At 37.8% G+C, this 10,316-nt stretch overlaps 1 protein-coding gene across 1 annotated transcript; it reads right to left on the bottom strand.

The window, feature by feature from the left end:
• Nucleotides 1–2,576: 2,576 nt before the first annotated feature.
• Nucleotides 2,577–9,835, bottom strand: LOC139151337 (gamma-glutamyl hydrolase-like). Its single transcript, XM_070724041.1, has 8 exons — nt 9,652–9,835; nt 9,387–9,549; nt 8,256–8,340; nt 7,523–7,661; nt 7,246–7,358; nt 6,558–6,648; nt 6,180–6,323; nt 2,577–4,769 (listed from the first exon to the last, which is right to left on the bottom strand). The coding sequence occupies exons 1-8, from the start codon at nt 9,719–9,721 to the stop codon at nt 4,633–4,635; spliced, it is 942 nt and encodes a 313-aa protein (XP_070580142.1). The 5' UTR covers nt 9,722–9,835; the 3' UTR covers nt 2,577–4,632.
• Nucleotides 9,836–10,316: the final 481 nt, after the last annotated feature.

Genomic DNA, 10,316 nt, shown 5'->3' with positions numbered 1-10,316 from the left:
CGATGGATCTTTCAGTCTAGAACTATGATCACTCCCTTATCAGAACCAGAAAACAGTAATCAGAGTGCAAAATTGATATTCCAGTATGGTGGGCCATGTAGACCACCAGAGTATACTTTTATGGTCCGAATGAAATATGTGGTGTTCATCACAAAATAAATGGAAAAGGTGGTACTCTGCTCATGAACATTCCTTTTAAAACTTGTTGAAGTTTATATGTCATCGATTTATTACACATTTCCTTTGTTTGGTGCATAGTGAACAAATGGAATTAAAAATCTCCTGTATGACATTGACATTTTGGCTAGAGTGATATGAAGGTTAAAGTTTGTTCCATAAAAATTGAATTTTCTGAATAACAAGTGGTATGATAGAGGAGGTTGTTGAGTGCCAATGTTATGCCATGATTGTGTGACTGCTAATCTGAAGTAATGCTGAATCTGAAAATATTATCCTTGACAGTTTGTGTGGAGTTGCGATCCTTTCAGAACATAGTGAATGTGCAGTATAGTCACATTTGTGATTTTGAACATGTTCTTGTAATCAGTACTGCAGAATCCAACTGGTGCTCATCAAGTAAACAACAAAATTTCAAAATAACTTTCTTATTTTGTGTGACTACAAGTCACAGGGGCTGTACTGTCAGGTATGGGTGAGTGCAGTAGGCAGTGACTTCATACCAATCCAGTACGTGTAATAAAAGTGTTGTCATGGCATTTCAAAGAAGCCGTAATTTGTTTTTCTTTTGCAATAATGAAAGGTATCTTCAGATCTGTACATTCTTTGATCCTTTACTTTGACATGTTTAGTTTTGTTTTACCAAATCCATCATTTTGAAATACCTGGGAGAACTGTCAAACTATCAAATGTTCATACCAGATTTTATTTGAATGACACAAAATAATACCCTGCATGCACAGTTTGACAACAGTTATGAGTTTAATCAAAGGTCAACCAAATATTCCAACCTTCTGTAAAGACAAATGGGGTGCATTTGTTTTGCTTACACAGTAAAGTCAGGGATAGTATACTTTCATCTATGCTATGACCACTGGCATTTAACACGGCCAATTTATGGATATCATTTTTAATGATCAAAAGAGTATATTACTTATTAAATAAATATCAGTTTCAGCATTATTTCCATTTCAGCTATGTTGTAAAACATTTAAGAGTAACAAAATAAGAGCCACTTGGAGTTAAATTTTACCAAGAACTGAAATATTATAGTCCCAACATATTTTTGTATATTTTTATACATTGAGAAAAAATTCATTATGAGTGATAGTAGTCTCAACATTTTGGCTGACTCGCAGCGTGTTTGCAAGGTTATATCTGATTGGTCGATTGTCACTATTCACAGCAACTTAGGGAGTTTATTTGTATTATTTCATTATAACGGTACGATTCTGCCAACCAATTGGACAACAGCTTCGAAATCGCTGCGAGTCGGCCCCAACATTTTGCAAGTTCAAAGATGTACCTTCTCATGGACAGCAGTGTGTACGACCTTGACTCAACTAGGTAGGTCGGTGGTGCATCCAATAATGCAATATACAGTATAGAGATATATACGCTGCCAATTCAAAGGATAAGGTAGATGAAATGTTGCTTTTTCTTTGACCAATAAGCACCTGATGCAATACAACCATTTTCAGTAATAGATAGCAAAGCCACTGCAGTGAACTGCAATAAAACTGCTCACACTAATCAGTTTCAGCTGTATCCAGCTGGCAAAGTCAAATGTCCCTAGCCCTGCGTACAATGCTGTGTGTTAGCTGTAGCGGCCTACACACAGCATCGTACGCAGGGCTAGCGAGAGTTGCCGACATCGACGGTTATTTACGAGAAGTGAATAAAAGACTGGCATTTTTGGAAGCGATCGAGTAGCTGAGGTAGGCAGGGATATGACTTGGCCCCAAGAACGCTGAATTTCGGCAGTAATTTGGCTTTTTACGTCAAGTCCCAAAATGGATTTGAAGTCACCAACCCTACGTACGGGTCTTTGCAGGGCTGTGGTGAGCGGGGCGATTAGCTGTAGCGGAACACACAGCATCGTACGCAGGGCTATGTATGTCCCATGCAGACAGTTTGTCTGGGGAAGTTGAAATAAAAAAGATTTGTACATGGACCAGTGCATGGTAATGTTTCATTGTATCTTAATCTTGAACACAGGGTGCCAATCGTAAACTCTCATTTACAACCCGAGCCTCAGACAGAGCTAGTTTTGCCTTTGTACAAGCAGACTTTTTGTCTGTATCAAGTAGCCTTATTCAACACCAAAGTGGCCACAGCTACAGCTGAAACTAATTAGTGTAAGCAGTTTTATTGCAGTTCACTGCGGCAGCTTCGCTATCTAAAACTGAAAATGGTTGTATTTAGCACATTTTAGCCAAATTTTAGTTGAATAAAAGACTCAAGTTCAAAAGTGCCCTGAGTTGCACAGTTATCCAGTAGAATGTTTTTCACATTTGTGTTAATTTGCACACTGAAATACAAGCAGCCAAGTAAGAGTAAAAACATTTAAACCTTCAGTTCACTAGTTCCCACACAATAAAGAGATCATAAAAACTTAATTTTTGGTGCGTAAGTTCTTTTTATTTGTATGTCTCTGTCCATATACACTGAGCTTGTTTTATCATTCTCCCATTACTTTATGAGTTCGATGGTCAAATATTGGCAACTTGACATTGATAGTTCAGCAATGTTACCATTAATAATGTTGCCATAGTTGATGCATCACTCTGTGTTGGTTATGGAAATGAAGGAGGTAACTCATGAACAAAGTGGACTTTTCCTTCATGTTAGTGTGACACTGAAATGTAGAACCAGCTACTCTCTGTGACCTGCGATTTAACCCTCCGAGCACCAAAGTCTATTTTTGTCACCTTCACAAAATATGTCAATTTTTCAGATTTTTGCCAAAATTTTGATGTAAAACTGTAGCCAATGAAATGTGATGTGCATTTGGTTCAAAATTATCAAAAAATTTAAGAAAATTTCATAAAAATTGTTACAATGTTGCAGGAAAATTTTGGTGGGAAAAGTTACAGCACTCAAAGTGTTAAAACTACAGTATATGGTTTTGATCCACAACAGTTCAGTCTCTAAGCTATTGCACCTAACTTCCATCTTAAAAATTATTTCAATATGTAAATGATTGAGACCAAAGTTTAATCAGACTTCATCAAAATCAGCAGATTCCAAGATTTCTGTTGAAAAATTCAGAGTAAATCCTGCAGAATACATGATCTTCCATTGTCGCCAAAGTTGCTGTCCAGAATTGGTATTTCAATATTCAAAAGACAAATACATGATGATTATGATTATTATTATTATTATTATTATATCTGCCATCAAGAAAACAGAATTTTGATTGTGAAAGAAGCAGCAGTTCTGTGTAACTTTCTACCATTTGTCGGCACCCAGAGCACAACATTTTTTGCAGTCTTTGGTTCACTTTGGATGGTTTCATGGACTCTTTGGACAGTTGCCAAGATTTGCTTTGAGCACACTGTATGTAGTTCGCGTGCTGTCAGATGTTTATCTGAAATATGTGTTACATACAGGTTTTTAACAAACCTGAGGAAAGTTTGTTGAGGTGCTATATGAAAATAGCTATTACATGACTATCAGACACCAAAATCATGTGTTCGCTGTGTAACAATAATGCTATGACAAAAATACTGCAAATTATGCCCTCTGACGTCATGACATCATTGCTTTATATTGCTCTCTGTTGCAGGTCATTTGATAAATTTGGCTAATATCCTTACAGTGTTTTCAAAATAACCTCATAATACTGAGACGATGTTTTTCTGTCATTAAAAACCATGTAAAATATACAATGTGTAGGATCTATCAAAGATACTTACTGAAGTTATGATCTGCAAATATTGACAAATATTAAGCAGAGTAGATATGAATAGACGCCTGCTTCAAGATGACTGATTCCTCTTGATCTTGAGATTTATACGGCTAGTATATTTTTTATTGTCTTGAGATGTGCTCTCTATGTTCAGCTTAGCTAAAACTTGTGTCATGGCAACAAGCAAAACTACCAGTTTCTAGATCTGACAGACAGCACATGATTTTTCAACAGTTCTAGACTGAAATCTTGAATCTTGTATATGGTTGTGAGAAGACAATTAATTAGTTGATTAATCAACGTGGTTTATATAGTTCCAGAATCCAAAGCAAAAAGTTTTACTTGGTAGAGCTTAATGACTTTCACCACACTGTATGCTCTGTTGAACAGGTAAGTTTTCAATTCCCCTTCTAAAAGGTTGCAAATTTGGATATTCTCTGATATCCTGTGGTCGTGAGTCTACAATTAAGGTGTGGCATCTGGAAAAAGACATGTGTGATGTGTTTGTGAGTTGTTGGTGTGAAAGGTTTTCTATGAGGAGCATGCGTGAGAGGCTAACTTGTGTCTGCAGGAGTCTTTGTTTTTGAATAGCTTTGAAAGTCAGTAGGCAAATTTTAAACTATAATCCTTTGTGTAATGTGTCCATCAGTTGATGGTCTTCTGATCAGCTCCAGTTCAAAGCACTACTAAAGCTACTCCTAACATTGTCTTAATGTAAACTTTCACACGTCCAAATACTTTGGCTTCTTGTTCTGGTAGATGTCTCACAATGTTGATGGAGTCTTGAAGAAGTAACATTGTGCATATCCGACAAAGTCACCAGTGTACACAGGTGTATGGTTGTAGATCAAAGCTGCTCTTTCTTCTCCTTCGTCTTTGAAACAGTGATGATTCTTCCGGGCTACCAAGTGCAAAAAGGGAAAAATATGCCGTAAATTGTGCACATTTTTTTCACGTCTTACTCTTCCAAATATTGTATGCCAAGTCAGTGAAATGAGTCACGCTAGACTTCAACTCAGAATACATGCATCTTCCTACATATCAAGACTCACGCTCTAAATCATGGTACTTTCTTGAAAAGTAAATATCTATTGATTCTCTCCTTTGCAAAATGAGAGACGCAATCATTGGATGAGATAACACTGCTTGTAAGTATCTGAATACGGCCATTCCATATCAGACCTATCAGTTTATGCCTGTAAAAAAAATGGTTCAAATACCAGAACTAAGGGTTAGCTGTAGACTCCACCCTTCCCCATCCCCCTAATACCGTGTTGCTTGGCCTTTTTCAGCAGCAGTTACTAGCGACTGCGGGCCTACGCGTTCACCCAATGATCTTTGCAACAACCTATCATAAACACGATATAGTCTTCTGCAGTTTGTTCATTCAATTCACTTGGTTTTGATATATATATGCCCATAGACTTGGAGTAAGTCTTTGCTAAGTTCTGTTAAACCCAACAAGACAATTGGATAATTTTTGCCACCTATCAATGGGTGGTAATAAAGGCTGCACACAGTGTAAAACTCGGTCTTGCAGTGATTGGCCTGTTTCTTTCATGTTTCATCATGACAGACCAATCTGTATTTCCAGTGAGTTGTAGCTGGCTAATTTTGAGATCTTGTAAGGCGTACATATTCAGTGCTGGTCATGTCAGCAGTCAGCCATGTGAAAAAATCAAACTTTGCAAGACATAGAGTTTTTGTATGTGCACCTGTGATTTTTGTGCAGTCCAATTTTGTCATGTGTTCTGAAACAACATTCACGCTCACACCTCAGCCACACAAGACTGGTATGGGCTAATGTGCAGCATTGAATAAGCTGTTATCCAATTGGATAGCTGAATCTTACCAATATAATTAAAACAATACAAATAGACTCCCTATGTCGCTGTGAATAGTGACAATGGACCAATCAGAGAAAGAGCTTATTCAACGCTGCACATCAGCAGACTGGTATCAGGACAGTCACCCCCTGGACTGTCACCCCCAATCAGAGAAAGAGCTTATTCAACGCTGCACATCAGCAGATTGGTATCAGGACAGTCACCCCCTGGACTGTCACCCCCAATCAGAGAAAGAGCTTATTCAACGCTGCACATCAGCAGATTGGTATCAGGACAGTCACCCCTGGACTGTCACGCCCCCCCATCCCCCTGGATACTTCCCAGCCACCACTTGGGCCAGGTGTATGCTTAGGGTTAGGGCGAGTGTCGATGTAGGGGTAATTGTCCTAGAACCACAAGATCTCATTCCACACAGTTTGATACAGTAAACAAAAGAGTCTTTTGGTTGGACCATATGTACCCACCTTCATTGACAAAGAAATTTGCCATGTACTGTGATGCCCGGACTGCATTCAAAGAGTGCTTGAGATGAGGACCAAATCTTGATGAAAACTCAAAACTGGTGACCTCTGGGTGCCATTGGCTGCCATAGAAAGGATACTTGTGTGCTGTAACAGGGCAAAAAAATACCAATGAACACCTATGGTAAAATTTTAGAATTGAACATGAATTTATCAATTTAGGTTCAAGTATATCTTCTAGTCCACTATAAAATAAACTTTACTGCAATATGAATTATTTATTGCATATGAGGTGAAATTGTACATTCTTCGCAGAAACACACTTTGTTCGCTTCAAGGGATCAATGATAATTAATTAGGGGTCAGATAAAGCCACTGTACCTTCCAGCATTGATATGTACTCCTCACCATTCTCATCATGGTTTGTTGTCAGTATTTGGTAAAATTCTTCTAGACCATATTTCTTGAATACCTGAAAATATTTTATATGTTATAACTTTAAACTGCATCTTGACGGGATACAATATATTTTTCCCTTGCAAGAACTCTTACAGGATTAAATACCATTTTCAGGTTCTTATCTTCCTTCATGTAACCTACTTAATTCCATAATAATAATACCATTTAGGCCAGAAAGGTGGGGAAATATTCCTTGGAATGTCAAATACTTGTCAGCAGTTTTGTCAGCTAAAATGTGAGTGCATTGCAATTGTACTTTGTCAACAATAAGTAGTTGTACGATGTCATTGCTGTTTCATTATGAAATACATCCAGTGTGATTCAAATATGTATGATGAGACTTTCGGGGCTATTTATAATAATAATATCAACATTGCCACTAACTGCCTCTCATCATTTTGTCAGAAAAAATGCAATGACCTATGTTCTATTTTCTGACCTTACCCATAAGTCCCAAGTGGGGCAGATAACAAGAACAAAAGTGTAATGTCCTTTGCCTGCTCAAGGATGTGGCTTGATTCTGTCATAATGAGAAAATTTTGCTCTGGGCACTTTTCTATATATTCCTTCCCATTTTCTAGAAGATTTTGTACAAAAATGAATTGTTTACCTCTGGTGTGACACCATCCTTGTGATTGTTAAATGCCACGGCGTCTTTAGACAGAATTTTGACAATTTCTTCAGATGCTACACTCATTCTGAACAGTTTGCTTTGTTCGTAACCTAGCAAAGGTAGAAGAGTACATATCATATTTGAATTTAAAAAAACATATTACAGTAAAAGAATGGAAAGTCAGTAACACAACTGTGCAGATTGATATTGAAAATCCTGAAATGTTACAATTATGTTACTTAATCAAAGAAGTGCAAAAGATGAGTCCTGTCACCTGGCTGAAAGATGAGTTTACGTGACAACCGTCTGTCTGGAGTGCTGACCAGTATATCTTTATTGCAGGCAATACACATGAGGAACTGAAAACCCCAGCATGTACCCCATATAGGAAACACATCACCTTCATCATTGGCCTGCAGACAAAAATTGGAAAATAGTATGTCAGCCCAGCTATATAAATAATATAATATCCAACTTTTGAATCAATCAAATTTTGTCAGTAAATATAATAGTACTACTACTACTAATAATAATAATTCTTATATAGCGCATATATCCACACGTTGTACTCAAGGTGTTTTTGCAAACAATTTTTACAGTATAATAACAATCTTCTTTGAAGATGTAACCATAAATTCTTTCATTGTTTTCAAGTGATAGGCTATCTTTGAGTAGAAATAAAACTTATTTGCATTCCTTTACAATTTGACTGTTCAGAGGGTGGAGTGTTGTCTTTTACATGTAGAATGAGAAGGAAAACCCAGTTATATGGATTTCATTTTACTCTAAGAAGTCCCTGTCCGTGCCCTCACCCCGTCCCCCCCAAAAAAGGTACAAATATTTTATTGAAGATTCAGTCCACAATTTTATTTTGATTTTGGGCTACTCCAGTTACAAAATTAATATCGGTATTGATACAAAGTTTGCTGCCACTGATGATTATCCCATGCGGAGGGCATGTTGTACTTATGAGATATGTTTGCAGTGTGATTTGCAGATAACATTACCTTGATTGCTAGTTTGTAAAATATCTTGGACACTCTGGCTACTTCTGATTCCAATAAATCTGGATCTCCGCCGGGTAATAGCAGACTGAAAAATAATTTACCCAATTCATTATAAAAGATGGCTTAATTTTTGCAGTACGCTATGTGAGTTTGACCACCAAATGACCTTTGCGACTTTTCGACCGTCATCTATATGCTTCATCAAACTTCTTATTTTTGCATATCAGTTCAAGGAGAGTCTCTAAAACTACAATTGTGAAGTTGCAAAGGAGTCCCGGAACACGATATTGTACAACCTGATTCCAGTCTGTAAAGGATCTCTGTAACAGACTATAGACCAAAGTTTCTGCCTTCATCAGGGTTATATGGGAACAACAAGTCATATAAAAGGCAGCATATTAAGACAATAAAGCACACAAACGTACTTTGTGCAAAATTGCAATTTTACAAGCAGATTCTTGTTGCCTAGCCTGCTATTTGTTGCTTCATGGGCTAAGTCATAAAAGACAGGTTTAAGGGTATTTCCAACAACCTTGAGCTAAATCAAACACACATATCTCAATAACTCTGTTGGTTATCAACTGTTATATGTGATGCATTAAACTATGGAGTACCACTCCCATATTACTAATAAATGATTTCTCACTTCCCTTTTCCTGAGAATTTCTTCTGTGTCTGCAACATTACCCACTAATAGAAATTTAAAATGTCCACTTCCCTATCTAAAGAAACCATGAGATTTCAAGTAAAAAAACAGTAAAATGGTGCGGGATGGGTCATTTTATTGTATTGGGGCAGTGTTATTTTAGCGTGGGTGCACGCTTTCTTGTTTCACCAATGTGAACAGCTTGTGAATTGAGTAAAGACCTTGGACTAGGAATAAGTTTCTTGATAGCAAGCAAACAAACACTGATTGTGGCATATGACATCAGACAGAGAGAAAAAATATTTAATATCTAGGCTCTCGATTACAATTGATCAGCTCCAAACTAGGAACATGCACACGGTGACGGGATGTGGATAACACAAGGGTGAATCAATGCAAAATTATGGATGACGCCTTTCCAGTTGGGTATTTTTGGGTTTCAATACTGCCCTTGTTGCCCGGGATTTCAGCGTCATTTCACATACCCGTTGATAGAGTTGAACATCTGTTCATAATGCTCCTCAGATTGTTGAAGGACTATTGGTACTACCCTCGCTCCAGCACTTTCTATGAATTTGATATAAGAGGCTGCTATGAACTCCTGGCCATGTTCTTTCTTCTTTCCATCTGATAGTTGCGTCACTATTCCTGGAAAAGGAAATGGTAAATTGTACAGTAAGTGTCACCAAACACGCCTGAATTTTTTCCAAACTTGGTTGGTATGGACTACTAGTTTTACCATAAACTCACCTACAATAGGAGAATTGTTCAAAGTGTGCTTATCTTGACCATCACAGATCGTCTTCGATTTCTCATCCATTTTAGTCGTAGCACAATTGCCCTTTCGAATGACTGAACACGGGTTCAGAAGGTGATGTTTCTTCTTGAATACGCTCCAGCGACCTTTCAGTCACACGTTTCAAGGAAATCCCGATGTAGCTATTTATGGATCGGTTGAAACCAAAATCCGGAGGGATAGTTATCGTGTTCCGAATATTATTTATTGATATGCAGACTATTAGCTTTCTCTATTATCACCATAGCACGCTAATTTAAACCTGCCACTGTACGTAAAACAGTTTCTGATGATCTTGTCTATAAGGGTAACGCGTTGCCGGGGTAATGTTTTTGTCCTGTGCAATTTTGTACCCAGGTCTTCTAGGAAATGATCGTCTCACCCATCCAGTCTAGCGCCCTCAATAAATCGTACACAGGAAGATTTCTGATTGTTTTTGGCGCGCGCTTCGAGCATTAGACACTGCACGGTATGAGGTAGAGTAGTTTCTGTACCTGTGCAGTCTATGCACAAACGCAGACAGTCCACAGAATCTGCGTCAGTAAACAGACATCAGCATCCAGCAGTGCATGTGAATACTAATCGGCTTGGTGTACCGGATCTGTGAAAGAGAGGTGAA

This window comes from Ptychodera flava, chromosome 15 (assembly GCF_041260155.1).
Source record: "Ptychodera flava strain L36383 chromosome 15, AS_Pfla_20210202, whole genome shotgun sequence".
In the NCBI taxonomy this organism is placed as follows: domain Eukaryota; kingdom Metazoa; phylum Hemichordata; class Enteropneusta; family Ptychoderidae; genus Ptychodera; species Ptychodera flava.
Note: the sequence above shows the minus strand (reverse complement) of the source record. Positions and strands in the feature narration are given on the sequence as shown.

Bases quoted from the DNA above. Each gene is read 5' to 3' on its own strand.
- LOC139151337 (XM_070724041.1), bottom strand. From the start codon at position 9,721: ATGGATGAGAAATCGAAGACGATCTGTGATGGTCAAGATAAGCACACT. The intron at 7,359-7,522 runs GTGACAGGACTC...TACCTTTGCTAG, and splicing joins TAAACTCATCTTTCAGCCAG to GTTACGAACAAAGCAAACTG. The intron at 4,770-6,179 runs GTGGGTACATAT...TGCACTTGGTAG, and splicing joins AAATTTCTTTGTCAATGAAG to CCCGGAAGAATCATCACTGT.